This window comes from Xiphophorus couchianus, chromosome 12 (assembly GCF_001444195.1).
Source record: "Xiphophorus couchianus chromosome 12, X_couchianus-1.0, whole genome shotgun sequence".
In the NCBI taxonomy this organism is placed as follows: domain Eukaryota; kingdom Metazoa; phylum Chordata; class Actinopteri; order Cyprinodontiformes; family Poeciliidae; genus Xiphophorus; species Xiphophorus couchianus.
The window spans coordinates 23,794,156-23,810,150 of record NC_040239.1 but is presented as its reverse complement, the minus strand read 5'-3'; the positions used below and the strand labels follow the sequence as shown (position 1 = coordinate 23,810,150).

The 15,995-nt window shown below is 40.4% G+C and overlaps 2 protein-coding genes across 7 annotated transcripts in view; one reads left to right on the top strand and one right to left on the bottom strand.

Annotated features, from left to right (window-relative positions):
- Window positions 1-10,597, top strand: part of dtx1 (deltex 1, E3 ubiquitin ligase) — a 56,917-nt gene extending 46,320 nt beyond the window's left edge. For 3 of the 4 annotated variants that reach the window (XM_028033013.1, XM_028033012.1, XM_028033011.1), the window contains exons 8-10: window positions 131-292; window positions 1,178-1,267; window positions 2,439-10,597. In XM_028033013.1, the coding sequence (XP_027888814.1) occupies window positions 131-292; window positions 1,178-1,267; window positions 2,439-2,663 (477 nt within the window). In that variant the 3' untranslated portion in view covers window positions 2,664-10,597. The remainder of the gene's footprint in view (window positions 1-130; window positions 293-1,177; window positions 1,268-2,438) is intronic. The other variant, XR_003597510.1, reaches the window with a different exon arrangement.
- rasal1 (RAS protein activator like 1) overlaps window positions 10,300-15,995 on the bottom strand; it is a 23,947-nt gene continuing 18,251 nt past the window's right edge. For 2 of the 3 annotated variants that reach the window (XM_028033010.1, XM_028033008.1), the window contains exons 17-21: window positions 14,706-14,843; window positions 14,410-14,545; window positions 13,381-13,501; window positions 13,073-13,152; window positions 10,300-12,900 (exon numbers count right to left, since the gene is read on the bottom strand). In XM_028033010.1, the coding sequence (XP_027888811.1) occupies window positions 12,752-12,900; window positions 13,073-13,152; window positions 13,381-13,501; window positions 14,410-14,545; window positions 14,706-14,843 (624 nt within the window). In that variant the 3' untranslated portion in view covers window positions 10,300-12,751. The remainder of the gene's footprint in view (window positions 12,901-13,072; window positions 13,153-13,380; window positions 13,502-14,409; window positions 14,546-14,705; window positions 14,844-15,995) is intronic. The other variant, XM_028033009.1, reaches the window with a different exon arrangement.

Genomic DNA, 15,995 nt, shown 5'->3' with positions numbered 1-15,995 from the left:
TTCTGATCACAAATTGCCTTCAGATTGTCTCAGAGAGAGTATTTTATTTCTGTCATTGAAGTCTTTAACTGACGCACCAGTAGCAGTCATTATCACGTGATTGACCTAAGCTTGTTTTCTTTGCAACCAGGACGGCAGCCTGCAGTGCCCAACGTGTAAGACAATCTACGGGGAGAAAACAGGCACCCAACCCCCTGGGAAGATGGAGTACCACGTCATCCCCCACTCTCTGCCCGGCTACTCGGAATGCAAAACCATCCGCATCATGTACGACATCCCCGCCGGGATCCAGGTGAGACGCGTCTCATTTCACCGGATCCACCACAGCTGCCTCCTCGCATCGATCCGCTGCGTCTCCCCGCATCTGAATCTCTTCAACCGCTTATCTGCTTCATTTCGTCAGAAGGACACTTGTGCAGAGAGGTGAAGTGCTTGGGACTTGGAGGAAACTGCAGTCTCAGGCTGTGGGTGTGGTTTATTTTTTGGCGTGCACAGTCCCAGTCGGAGCTGAAAACCAGAGTGCTGCGTAGTTTATCCTGACTGCTGAGATTAGCATTAACGGAGACAATAAACTGACCTCTTCCCTCCACCGGCAGAGAAGCCTCCGCGTCCCCAGGGTCAGAATACTTGAGGTCACGACCACTCCGGTCAGCACCGCAGCACAATTCATCATTAGCAGGGACATTACTGGAGGTCTGCTGAGTTTCTTTGTGCCCTCTCCCTCCACACTCCGCATACACCCTGACAGCTCTCAGTAGATTTTGGAGCTTGAGTAAAACGTTACAATAATATTATTCGTAAGGCGATCTGTTATTGTGATGTCTGAGGGAAATGTCTGAAATAACAGCGGGACCTTCTTCAAAAGAAACAAGGACGATAAAACGATTAATCTCAAGATGTTAATATCAGATTTTAGTTATAACGATTGCAGGTTTCTCTTCTTATCGATATGATGTAATTTTATTTCCACGTGGGGGAGGTGGGGCTTGAAACAGCCTTTCTGAAACATTATTAAGTACTGTACGCACTACATCCTCGCTCCCCAAGGGCCATTTAAGTAATGCTGACAATAAAGCTCGTCATGTGGGCGCGGTGGGAATTTCCAGCACTGTTAAGCCGTCTTTGGTCTAAGTAGAGTGTCTAAAAATGTGTTTTCTGTTCTTCACGTCTTCGGCAGACCAATGAGCACCCCAACCCCGGCAAGAAGTTCAGTGCAAGGGGCTTCCCTCGACACTGCTACCTCCCGGACAACGAGAAAGGCAGGAGGGTGAGTGCCGACTGCTGTCCCAGGAAGTAAACGTGCTGCGCAGAGGCGGCAGATGATCTGCGGCCAATCAACGGTTTTGTAGATGTGCAAGCACTGATATTTAGGATATTCTTTTTTTTTTTAACTGGAAATAATGTTTTTTTTTCTACTTTCTTTATAAATGTGTGGTCTCTCTCTGCATCTGCACATGTATGTAAATTCAATAAAATCCTGCAGGTTATGGGACAGAGGTATCTAATTACTCTAAGAGGAATAAGCCTTAAGAAGCCTTTCGGTAACAGATCAACAGTTAGCTATGTAAGGAGCAGAGGCAACTTCTTGCATTGTGTGCATAAGAGAGAGCAGTAGGTGTTACACAGCTCTGCAGTTAAACGGGATTAAACGTCATTTGAAAACGAAGACAGCAAAATTGCAGGTTTTCCATTTAAATTTTCCTTAACAGCCTATCGACTAACACAATTAGCATGGTTAGCATTATTAATAGTCCCGGTGAGTTCCCTTGAAAGTTAGATTTCTAAAATATTGCCAACATTTCCAAATCCACTATGTCCATTGGCAGACAAAACTGGACCCTTCAAAAGGATGAAACAAAGCTTGCTTGCTGTAATACGCTCAGCTTCCTGTTATCTGCTGCTGTCTAACTCTGGTTTAGTAGCTTATATGAACACTATATACGTCCAAAGTGGATGGGACGTGAACTCCAGTGGCAGACTTATCTTTTTCATAGCCGAAAAGGTGAGAAAGATGTAAAACTGGAAAAATATGAAGGAACAAGGGGAAAAGGCTAGCTCCATCCTAGAGTATCTTGACTGAACTGCCAACATGACTCCTTTTGAAAATACACTTCGTTTTCTAGAAGCTTCCTTGCAATGTTTCAAAGACCTCCCTGACACTAAAATGACAAACTTTACGTAACTATTTTCAATTTGAGCAGTATTGTTTTGAACATGTCCAGGTTGTGGGTATTTTTGATGTGTTCAATAATTTGGGGGGGGGTCGATTTTTTTGTTTTTCTGTGATTGATCGAAAATCAGGAAAGCATGAAGTCCCCAGAAGATTTCTTGGCTTTTCTCCAGTTTTAATTTTTTTTTTTTTTACCTTTTGTCCAAAGTTGGATTTATACAACTTCCCCTGTTTTTTTGTTGTTGTTGTTTTTTCCCTGAATCTCCAGGTCCTAAAACTCCTCATCATGGCTTGGGACCGTCGCCTCATCTTCACCATCGGCACATCCAGCACCACGGGAGAGTCGGACACGGTCGTGTGGAACGAGATTCACCACAAGACGGAGTTTGGCTCCAACCTGACCGGCCACGGCTACCCTGACCCCAACTACTTGGACAATGTCTTGACGGAGCTGTCGGCCCAGGGCGTTGGAGAGGACAATCTGAAGGACTGACGTGCCGGCCACAGCGGCGACCAGCAGCACAGCATCCTTCAGAGAACAAGGGACAATGCATGATGTGCCAGTCTACGTCTGGCAACTCCTTAACAGCTTACAACCTGAAACGTTCTTCAGAAGTGGCTGACTAAGAGCAATAGAAGCAGAAACCAATGGTTCAGATTTATGTTCGATCTCCACCCAGCTGTCTCCCGATCCATGCCTTGAGGATGTCGAGTCCCACCGCGATGAGCTCCCTCCCTCTGAGAGGAGGATGTGAGGATGGTTTTATACTCGTGTCGGAAGCTGCAGGCCGCAGTTTGCACGTAACCCCTTTTAGACTTAAACCTCTAAAGCGCTCTACACTTGCGAGTTGGAAGGTCAGGGTCTAAATCAGGCATACTTTAAAGGCTAAGCTTTTGAATGCATGACCCCGACTAATGCTGCATAATGAATGTTGAGCAAATACGGCAGGATAAGCTGTTGCCTGTCATAGCAAAGATACGCAGGAGAGAACTTTAATTTGTAATTTGTTTTTGCTTTGCTGGTTTGCCTTTACAATCAATAATTGCAGTACAGTGTTTTGCATAAGTATTCACACCCCTTGTCACATTATTACCACAAGCTTCAAATTGGGATTTCGTATGGCAAGCTCACAACAGAGTAGCGCATAGTTAAGTGAAACGAAAAATTATGGTTTTCAAAATTGTTTACAAATAACCTTTTACTACAACTACAGCAATTCTTTTGGGATAGATATCTAGGTCTGGGCTTTGACTGAGCCATCTAACTCGTTAACATGTGCTTCTGTTGTGGCTCTCGGTGTTTGCTTAGGGTCATTGTCCCGTTGAGCCTGCGCTCGTCTTCAGATTCTTCTATGTTTTCTTCCATTACTGCCATTTAATTAGCTCCATTCATCTACCCATTAACGCCAACCAGCTTCTCCACCCCGATTGAAGAAAATTATGCTGCCGCCATCTTGTTTCGCCTTGGGGATGGTGTGTTCAGGGTGATGTGTGGTGTTAGTTTTTTTTAATTTATTTATCTACACACATAGTTTTGCATCTGTTGTAAGAAAACATGTTTAATTTTAGCCCAGTTTGACCAGAGCTCCTCCTTTCATTCAAAGTTTAGATGGGGCGTCTTAAACAACGTCTTCAAACAATGTGGTTCTTTACGTTGCAGCACTGCTTGCCTTTAAACGTCTCAACAACTTTCTCGCTGTGTTCTTAGACTTTGTGATGCAGTTTGTTCACTAAAGTCTGCTGAGGCCTTCACAGAGCAGCAGGGCGCTCTGATAGCCATTTACTACTTAGATGAAGGCAGATGGTTACGGTGCATTTTGTTTAGAGTTGTCAAAGGTGACTTGATTACATTTTTGAGTGCAAAAATCATGATTTGCAAGTCATTCATCATTTCCCTTCCACTGCACAACTTTGCGGTCATTTTAGTTCATCTCCAAAAAGAAAAATGCAAATAAAATACTTACAAGTTTGCGGTTGTAGACCAGGGGGTGTGAATACAAAGCAAACCGCCTGGGCAACTTTTAAGGTGAAGATTCCTGATTTGGTGAAAGCTATGTAAGGTCATCTTCAGCCTTTATTTATATTTGTTTACCAATTAGTATTCTGCAAAGTGCTTAGATGTCTGAGAGGTGCGGACCCAAACGTATATTTTTGATTGTTGGGCGGAGAGGTCACACCGGCCGAAACTAAGCCTGCAACAGGATGTCGAGGTTGGGCAGCAGGATTTCATCGAAGGCCAAACTCATCCGCTTCGTTGGTGATGCTGACGAGGCTGACCTCTGCGAACAGAAAGCCCGCTTTATTATTATTCTCCACTGTTGAAAGTTTCCCCGTCCGTTGGCTCGATCCATCACGCCCGGCCATACGGGAGGAGCGAGAGCGCGATCGCCTGCTGTGAGGCGTCGCAGTCCTGGTTCTAAGTCCTTGAGTGGAGCAGCTGAGCGCCCAGATGGACGTTCCTCTCTCAGACACCAATGATTTTTTTCTTCTCCGAGCTCCATCGCCGGGCTCACCTGCAATACGCAAGCCTCCCGTGAGCCCCCCTGCTCGCTGACGGGCAACACACCAAGCTCAACGGCCCGTACGGCGAGCAGCGAAACATTTCATTTCCCGACTGAGCTCATGCAGAGTTGCTTTAAGCTGATGCTGGCGCATGGCTTCGACCTCGCTTCTTCTCAGCTGTAGAGTTAAAGAGGGGTGCAAAATTTCATCTTGCGTTTTGGCAGAGAAGGTTGTTTTTTTTTCCTGCATCCTCCTCATTTCTAGTATCTGAGAGCTTGAGCTTCTGAAGGCCCTCATATTGTTTCTTTGCAACCTATCGGTGGATAATCCTCCTGAGTGTATGTGTTCGATGAGTTGGGCCGGGGGCTGAATCATAGTCTTCCATAGCACCTTGAGGCAACTTTTCTGTTTAATCAGTCTTTTTATTTCATTTAATTTCTTTTATAAGATGTCTAAAATGACTATTTACTGTCTTTTTTAAGTTGATGTTTATAAACTAGCTTGCGATGCTTTAAAGAAAAAAATAATATATATATATACATATATATATATAGAGACATATATGTATGATATATAATTGCAGATGTGATATACCTTTAATTTCGAGCTCAGTTTGAGTCGGTGGTGTAAGTTTAGTTTATTTTTATACTCTTATATATACGGGGGGGAAAAAAAGATTGTCCCACATATTTATACGCAAACACATGTCAAAATGGATTCTGGCTCAGTTTGTCAGGGACTGAAACATGTGACATGTCATGAACGTTATATATTACAAGTAGTGTTAGAATGTGGCTGTCGTTACCTTAACGTAGAATCTGCATTGCTGATTGCCTGTTGGACGCCAGTAAATTCAGTAAATTGACTTTTATTATTGGCGAGGGAAGGTTAGCATGGAGATCTTTTCTTTTCTTTTTTTTTCCACGAGTTAGGCACTTTTACTCTTCTTCTACTTGCCCAGAACTTGAAATCCTTTCTGAGCAGTCTGAAGGCGAAATTGCAAATATAAATATAAGAGGTTGATTTAGCAAAATGAAACATTAGACCAGCATGTAAACCAAATCAAAGACCATAAAAACAAAGAGGTATCATCTTTATCATCGGTCATCATTGGTCGTTTGCAATAATGTGAGTAGGAAAGAACTTCCTAGTCTAATAATTTAACACTCAGCCCAACAAGATAACCCAAAAAAATGCTTGACATATTTCTTACAAGTTAATGTTTCTGGTCAAAAGCATCTGCTCATTGTTGCTTGGAAGTAGGAATATTTCCATCGGATCAGCCATGGTGTCAAATAATGCTAAAATAAATGAACACATGCTGATGGTGAATAAAATACTTTTATGAGAAAGGAATTTGGAAATGTATCTCCCTCCCTATGTCTTTGGTACCCTGGGTTAAGATGTGGTATGGAAAATGAAAAGAAAAACAAAAGTATATGTAGTGACTATTTGTCCAAAACTCAAATTCAAAAAACTTAAGACTTAAAGGTGATCAAAACAAAAGGTGAATCCAACTCAAATGGTCACCTGATGCACCATGGGTTTCTGGCTTACGGAGTCCAAAAGAATCAAAAAAGTCAGAATGCAGTTCTTTGTTTTATTCCGTATTCAGGCAAAACAAGTTACAGGCGTCACAGGATTCTGCTGGTTCTCCTGCTCCGATTCCTGCACCTGTTCTCTGACTGACAACTGGTGACTGACTGGTAGACTGACAACTGGTGACTGACTGGTAGACTGACAACTGGTGACTGACTGAAGTGACTAACTGGCCGACTGGTAAAAAACCTTATGACCACCCACGTGCATAATGGCCTTCCTAAAACCTACCTATTTATACCGTGAAACACCCACTGAAAACCCAAACTGAAATTAATTAACTAGTTAAGTGAATTACTAACCAAAGAACTTATTTTAAATAACAAATTAAACAAAAATTCTAATTGTAAATCAACTAGAAAATAAGCAAATAAAAATAAACTAAATCTAAATTGTAAGATGTAACTGAAAATAGACAAATAGCTCCTACAGTGTAGTTTTTTTTAGTCCAGATAAAATTCTACTTTAAGAGAAATTTGCTTTATTATTATTATTTTTAACTTTTTCAAAATTACAGTTACCACAATTATTGGAACTCCTTACAATTCATTATGATGAATTAACACAAGCATTTTTATTTCTTTAATACATCTTACTCCGATCCGCTTAGGTAAATTATAGTTAGTCGATATGATAGAGGCCAATATGCTCTTAGCCACACCTAGATGGGAAAGATAAGAGAACATACCTTTCCAGTTGGGATGCAGCATATTAATCATTATAAGTCAGAAAATAGCTTAAAGAAAAAAATACTGGAACTGCAACAAATAATCTGAGTGTGAGTTTTGTCAGTAAGTTTAGCTGAATCTAGGTTTATCTTTGGCCCTTTACACTAGGTTTATCAGGGGCAGGATGTCCCAATAAAATATGAATTTAAGAGTTTTAACACATCTTTACCAGGGCTACCAATAAGTGTGTAGGGTACAAAGTTGTGCACCTTTGCGATTCCACAAAAACAGGATAACTGAGGATAGTTTTGGATTGCATGACACAAAAGAATGTGTTAAATTTCCTCGATTGATGTGTAGAACCTAAACAAGATTTTAAAAAATATATATGTTTAATAATAAGTGCATAACATATAATCTTGGTAACCTACCAAGACAAGTTGTTCTAAACTTCCATATTAAATGCACATTAAACAGAGGACAAAACCACTGAAAAGCTCCGTTCCTCTATAAATATCTGCAGTACGGTCAGTCGCCAGCGTCTGGATAACACACCCTTACTGTAGGCAAAAAGCTGAAAGAAAAGGCTTGTTTCTGTGGAGTTATCCTTAACTGTGTGTGTACAACATGAGTGCAGTGAAACCCATTGCCAAGCTATTAGCTGGAAAACAAGCATGTAAGCTCATAGCAAGAACAAAAGCTGCAGCCACGTCCCCAGAACCAAAGACATCAGCTGTTAGAGATGTACAAAATGTATTTATTATCTAAATTGTGTTACCTGTTTTAAACAAAAAAAAAAAAAACTTCTGAAGAATTACAGTACAATGTTTTGACTCCGGGTGTTAAAAACGGTCACTGTTCCAGGAGTTTCCTCCTTCGCACCTTCCTGACACTCTTTTAAATTAAAAAGAAAGAAAAAGATAAATAAATGAATGGGACAGCAGGAGAGAAAGCTGTGAATCAGGGATTTATTATTATTTTTCTTTCATTCTTTTGATGTCTGATGAAGTTTCGGTAACGGAGAGAAAATGATCTGCCTGAATATAAAGAGAGAGAAGGCTTTTATGCAATTTCCTATTTTTAATCTCTAGTACGTGGCTTGTCTGTAGCAGGACAGCAGATTTCCGGTTTATATGACAGCGGATGTTTCCTTTGTAGTTTGCCTACCTCCTGGTTTACGAGCGAAGGGGGTTTCAGTCTGAGGACGTTAATATGCTATGTATTTGAAAACATATATTTTTATGTATTTTTTAATGATCGTCTCTAAAAGGAACCTTATGTAACATTACTGCTTCGTTCTGTTTATTCACTTCATGCTTTGCATTTGATTAGAGGTGGAATAAGTGGTCAGCGCTATTATTACATAATATATTTACAGCTGTATTCTCTTGTAGTGTCTGCTGAAATCTGTGGAAATAGTGGGGGGGGGGTGTGGGCGCGTGTGTGTGTGTGGCAGGTAGGTGTCCAGTAAACAAAGCTTACGTTCATGTCCTTTCAAGATGCAGTAATGTTCTCCTAGAGGTGCATGTCAGCCAAACTGTAAGTGTATTGACAATGCATAGTTGTGTCTATGAAAACATCATAGTGTCTTCTGGAAAAAAGATTGATTTATTGAATTCTTTAGTTAGAAATATCTTATTGCCTATATTGGTTTTGATTTACAGGCACATCTGTATAAATAAAAAGTATCATCAGAAGTACATTTATTTCAGTTATTTAAGTCACCAAGTGAAACTTATCTCTATAGATTCGTTACAAACATTCTGACATAATTTAATTATGTATTTCTGTTAATTTTCTTCATTGTAGCTCACAACTGATGAAAGACTAAAATTCAGTTTGTCAGAAAATAAATGTGAATATTGCAAAAGACTAAAAAAAATCTTTAATATAAAAATGTTATAACTATGTTGTTGCTTACACAATCATGAAGCAGACAGCTTCTTTCACAGTTGACCAGCAGTCAGTGTTTGACAAAAAAGTCACTGCTAGTTTTCCCTCCACTACATTTTTCGTTAACACACTTTTATACAGCGCTTTGTATAGAGGCGGTTATGTCAACAATGATCTCTTTTGCATATTCGCTTTTATGTTTTTCCTTCCCCTTAACTTTCCATTAGCATGCATGCATGCATGCATGCAGCACTCTAACAGGTAGCATGTCCCCCTTTTTCCGCTTCACCCTTCTTCCACTCAATTTCCCATGAACACGCTTGTGTATAAGAACCAACTACCACACTTTTTCCTTCTACTGAACATTTCATTTACATGGGGCGCTATGTGAAATCCATTTTCTTTAGCAATGATCCCTGTTGCATGTCTCCCCTTTTTGCACCACACTTTCCCCTTACACTTAACTCTCCATCAGTGTATTTGGATTCAGCCCATTCTGAACTGTAAACCTTTGTTGTTTCCCTTCCTTTGGAAACATGTTAGCGATTGACTGCTGCACAACCGTCAGCAGATTTCCCACGATTGCTTCAGCCATCACATAACGTTTTCCACACAACACAATCTATACAATATCTTTTTTACTTTTTGAATAGATCTATGGAAATAACATTTTGATGATATTCTGATTTATTGAGATGCACCTGGTTGAGACAGCACCAGGCGTCTACAAACTCCATATGGTATAGCTTTTTTAATGCATTTAGGTGGCCATTTCAATAAATATTTTAAACGGTCACTTATTGTTTTTTGATTTAACCTCCAGCAGTGTGACACTAACAAAAATGCAAGCTATTGAGAGACACTGATTAAACTATAAAGGGCTTCTTAATCAATCAGTCTTTATTGAATTGTGATGACCTTGTTGCATGTTTGTGTGTTCCTTGTGGAAAAAATAAATATATGTGCCGTTGGAGGCTCTGAGGGATTTTCTCACCTTGACTCTGATTCCACCCTGATTCCCTCCCAACCCCTTCTTTTTTCTTTTTTCTGAATGACCTCTCAGAGATGTGATGTGCTCTTACTTGGGCTGCTTCAGACAGCTCTCTGCTCCGCTCCTCGTTCCGTGGATCGAAATGAGCTTTGAGGGAGCTGCAGAGACGCTTCTCGCTGGCAGTAAATCTGCTTTACGGTCATTTTTGTTACTCTGACTGTTGGAGCTGTGGTTGGTGGAAATAAAAGTGAGCTCTGGGATCTGTCGGTGTCTGGATTCATTTAATTTCCCCGTTCAACACCAGCTCTCCTCAGCACAGACCCAGCAGCTCCTGGATCGGCTCCTTTCCGGTTCGTGGTTTTGATTAAATGATTCATTCGACTGATGGAGCTTTCTGGGATCAGCTGCAGCTTCACATTATTTGCTAAGTCATGAATGAGTAGATGTGGCTGTATTTAATTAGGACATTAGCCTGCAGTTAACACTGCCACTTTATTTCTTTCTGCAGCACAAGGGGTGAAGTCATTACATACAGGCATTCCCACAATTACAAATACACCTGAAAACAAATTGTTATTTTGTGTTTCCCACCCAGAAAAATGCTAACATTTTTGTTTTGAACTTTCAACAACGCTTACTCTGGTTCTGAGAGGATTCGTATTACTTGGCAGGTAAACACGTGGAATTCACTCAAAGCAGAATAAAATAAAAACCGCAGGTAAAACAGCCTGGTACTGGTATTTTCTTTTTAGAAAAGACACCATCAATTGATTTTACTTTTTTTTTAAATCACATCATTTTTATCTAATTTTATTTTTGTTTTCTACACTTTGATCATGGGAATAAAACTAAGAAGCACCAAAGTTTGGGCACTCAGACACTTAAAGAAGTCAGATATGTTTAAAAGTTTTAGTTGAAGTTATGGCTTGTTTAGTGTCTTCATAAAATGCCTTAATATGCAAACTGCAAAGAGTTGATTTTTTTTTTCCAGCTGTCAGACAACGTCCCTCCAAAGCAGCAGCCCTAAACTCTTAAATAATTAAAGCACAAAACATTTATAACATCTAATTCCAAAATCGAAAATGTGATGAATAGCTTCCACTTTTCTTTTCTGGTTCTTTTGAGGTCCCCCATTTATAATGATGTTCAATGTGACTTTGTTTTTCTACATCTATGAAAGGATGGACTTTCCATCCTTTCATAGGGAAACTATTCATACCCTTTAACATTCCCACATTTTGTCAAACTTTACTGTCAGCTGTAACCTGACAGCCGCAAAATGGCTTAAAATTGAGTATTGAAAGAAAAAAAAGATCCCAAAAATCTGAAACGCCTCTTTTACTTTGATGGCCTTAAATAAAGTGAAGTGCAACCAGATGTATGTGAGTCTCAGTAAAGAACTAGCTGTTTTGTGAAGGCCTTAGAAAATAAAGGAAAGAATATGGCACATATGTGAACCTACAGAGACACGGCCACCTAAACCGATAGGCCAAGCGAGGAGAACATTAATCAGACAAGCAGCATCCCTATTCTGAAACATGGTGGTGGCAGCATTTTGCTGTGGGGATGCTCTTTCTTTTATCAGTGACAAAAAGACTTCTCAGAGTTTATAAGAACAGGGATGGAGCTAAATCCCAGACAATTGTGGAAGAAAATCTGTGAAGGCCGGCTAAAGGATTTTTTTCCAAACTTTGTAGTTTTCAAAAACGTCATATGTATAAAAGTTTGAAAGCCGTATGTCATGTCCTGGTTGACATCCCTTTGTATGGGTCAACCTAATAAAATCCTAATGAAACGCATCAGGGTTTGTGGTTGTAATGAGGGTAAATATTCTTTCTTGAGGATATGAATTCTTGGACAAGACACTGTCTGTATGGCAGGAAGAATGTTCCCCCAAAATAAAATAACATAAAAGCAACCTGCTGAGGTTCTCCTCCATAACATCTGATCTCAATTATTGTCCCCTGCTCTGCTTTTTAAACACCAAACCTGCTTAATTTTCAGAAAATAAATTTACCAATTTCTGTATTGGCTTGTTGAGGTTTGTAAAAGAAAAAAAAACTAATTGGCATCTCAAACACAGCCTGACACTTTTGAGCCAGGTAAATATTACCCATACAAATTTCTGAAATGCTTAAATATGAAAAACAATAACATCAGAGCTCAATTTATATAATCAAATGGCCACAGCACCAAAGACAAAAGCTGTTTGTTTGGGGGTTTTTTTTAAAAAAAGGACATGTAAGCATTGCTAATTTCACTCACTATATAGGCAGCGTTACACTGAGCGTTACTTTAACGTAACATCACTTGGAATGACGTGTGATGTTAAATTAACTGCTACAAAGTGGCCGTGGCGGTGAATTGCCTCAATCAGGGTACAAAACATGAGTGATGAACCACAAGTATCAAATCACCTTACATTTAGGAACTGTACAGTACACTACAACAAGTCTTTTTGCATAAAAATATTTCAAGTCCTGTAAAATATCTTGAAATATAAAAGCTTTTCACATTTCACAAGTGGATGCAAGCCATGCAATGGACTTCTTGTTATCTGCAAATATATATATATACATATATATATATATATATATATATATATTAGCATATACGATTAGCATATATATATATATATATATATATATATATATATACTGATCGTGCTGCAAAGAGCCCCTCCATTTTAGCATCGCGTGTCGTAACCTTCCTCATTGGTGGCATTCAGAAAGTACAGAAGGAGATTACAAAGTCTCTGTTGCTCTTTACACCAACAGGCTGGACGAGGTCGCAGTTTCTCCTCTGTGACAGTCATGAGTGTGTGTAGCTGTTGCTCCCTCTTTCTGCTTCCCCTCCTCTTCCTCCTCCAGCATCTCCACACACCCAACCCTCCTTTCAGGCATTAATAGATCGGAGGCCGTGTGCAGCCTAGGGATTCAAAATGACTCTGGTGGCGTCCTCTATTTCTCTGAGCTGGAAGGTGGCGTGAGCTTGCTCCAGATCCTCTATCACCACCAGCAGCCGAGCAGCGACACTCTGACCGGGCCTCGTCGGCGGAGCGTTGCATTCGGCACCGTCTAGGAGGCAGAAGTCCACAGAATAAGCTTTCCTCGTTAATTCAAATCCAAGAAAAACATAGCAAGCGATCTGAAAAGGATTTTTGTCATCAAAATGCACTTTTACTAGCAATAACACTGTCAAAACAAACTCACATTTAATGGTTCCTCTATAATAAAAGTCTAATCTCACCTGGGTGAATATCAGGGCTTATCCTCTTTTCCTTATTGCTTGACGTCAGATCTGCGTCTTCCATCTCCAGGTATTTTTTTCTGCAGTATCAGTTAGAATTTCGTCACATTATCTCATCTTTTACCTCTGGAAACTCATCTTCCTTTTCATTTAATGACAGAGGAATGCATGACTCTCTGTGAGGTTGAATATCATGAGCAGCAGCAGCAGCCGAGCCGAGCAGAGCAGTCTTGCGTTGCAACATAGACCTCTAGTGACTGGCAAATGAGCTGCATCCAGGCTGAAAAAAAAGAAATGCAGATGCTGACCTGAGTTTGTCTCTGCCCTGGAGAAGCTGCTTGTATATCATCTGAGTCTCCACGTCGGGATCCAGTGGGTCGCTCCAGTCGCCCAGAGTTACCGCCGAGTGGGTTCTGCTGCAGCCTGTAACTGAGCAAAACCTTTTGGTTAAAAGGGTGGCGCTCCACATGACAACTAAAAGGTGATACAGCTACAAATCATGGTGTAAACAGTGCGGCACCCTGCAGGAAAATTATTTCGACACCAACAATACCCCTTTCATTTTGCACAGCGCTGCAGAATGTTTTTTAATAAACCTGAACACACCTACACAGAGCTAACATCTTCCAATGTTAAAGCTGCTACAGACAGCTTGAGCACGAAGCAGCAAAAACACAAGAGCTATTAATTGAAATGCTGACGTGTTAAATATGGTTCAACTAAACTCATCTGAGGTCGTCGACAAGTTGGTGAAAAAGGGCTTGTATTTTTGACCCAAGCTATTTGCAGATTTTTCAGTGCTTTACTGTTGTATGTGGATTTTATTGGGATTTATGTAAAAAAAACAACACAAAGTAGTGTATTAAAGGAAATATAATACACAGTGCACAAATTAGTGTCTAAAAGTGTAACTAAGTCTCGCTGGAGATGGACACCAGCACTCCTGCCGATCCCACTAAGGGCAAGGGTGTAAGAAAATGGATGGATGGAAGTGTAATGAAACTAAACTAACTAATGGAAAAGGAGAAAAAGAAAGCAATTGTTTTAAGAAGTCCTATTTGCAGTTTACCACAAGCCATACAGGGGACATAGCAAACTTATTATAAGTATTTTTCTTTTAATTCGCCTTCCAATAATATGCCACTTGTGCTAGCTCTACAAGTATTGCTCATTAAATCTTAACGAAAAACATTACGGTTTGTAATTTAGATGAGAGAAAATGTGAAAAAGTTAAAAGCGTATGAATAATTTTGCAGTCAGTGCAAGAAAACTGGTGGACAATCCCCTCCTGAGTCCTCTTTTCAACTCAGGATGGGAGTAGCAACGCTGTGATTCACCAGCACGGTCCGCCTGCAGGCAGCAGGTCCACTTGCCGCTGCGATGAATGCCTGGGTGAAAAGAAGGCAGCATGCGCTCGTTGTAGATGCTGACTTTCCTTATTGCAGACAGCCACTGGTTCAGCTCATTCACGTTCTGTTAGGACGAAAACATCACAACGGGAGAAAAAAGACATATTGGTTAGAAGGAAAACAAGGCACAACTGTGGCCAGATTTTTGTGTTGAATAGCACACTAACAAATGGCAAAAAAGTAATGAATTAGATGGTGACTGGTTAGCGAAGGCACTAGCGCACCTTGCACTGGATGTACATGGTGTTCAGCTTTCCATCGTTGTCCTGTGTAATGACCTGCATTACATTCTGCTGCTGAAAGGCATTTTCATCCAGCCTCTCCACGGCACACACACACTGAATTGGTATGGAGGAGCGCACCTGCAACAGTTCATCCAACAATTAACGCACACGATACATAGTTTTTGGTTTATTTCAACTAAAGTTGACACATCAAGAAACTAATAAATATGGCAGAATGTGTATATTTCACGAGCAGTAAAAAAAAAGAAAAAAAGATGAGATCGGTGTGGCAGCGAAGGCTACTTTTAAGTGTAAATCAGCCGTTTCCGACGGGAGCTGGCCTCACTGAGGATGGAGTGCTCCGACCGTGGAGGGAAGGGGCCAGGACATTGTCTGCAATCTGATTTGCAATGTTAGCATGAATATCCAGAGCCTTCAATTAAACCTCGCCTTTTATTCTGGTCACACAAAGCGGGGGACCGGCTCAAAGAGAGCGCTTTTTAAGGGGTTGTTCCTCAGCCGTGTTTCTCCCTCTCTCTCCCTCTCTCTTACAGCCTCTGGACAATAAATAAGAGGAGATCATTATTACAAGGTTAGACTCTGCATGGTAATAACTCTAATGATGATCTCACAAACACATCAAAACACGATGGGGCTGACTAAAAGGTTTCCCCAATATTCTTGTTTCCTCCGCGCTGCTAAATCTCTGTTCAAAGCCACGACCTGTGAGTAATTCATGACAAGACAGCCAGCCAGCTTCCAAAATCAATTACTCGGTTTCACTGGTCTTTCATTTGGCAGAGGAGAAATAGTTATTGTTTTATTGCTAATTCGTCCAAGCGTCACAGTAAAAGACTTGAAGAAATAATGCTGTCTTCCACCTGCTGTTCAGGGCCCCTCTGGAAGTCCGATAAGAAAAAACCTACATAAAAACAATAAAAAGCAACAGGTAGATTCAAAAACAACTCGCAGCACAAATGCTTGTAGAAACTGCACAGTCTTGCAGAAGTAGTCATATCCTTTGAGCATTTCCACGTGTTGTCATGGTACAATCACAAAACTCTATGTGTATTTTTTGTGCATATTTATGTATATTGTTTTTTACAAATAAAAATATGAAAATATGTTGTGTAAATGTATTCAACAACCCTGAGCATTTACAGCTGGAGGTCTTGAACGTGTTTTCCAGTGTTTTTCTGCAAAACAGGTCAGTCAAAGTCTCTAACGCAGGAATATACTTTGATTTAGATCTTTCCACTGGCTTCACATTCAGGGTCATTGTCCTGCAGC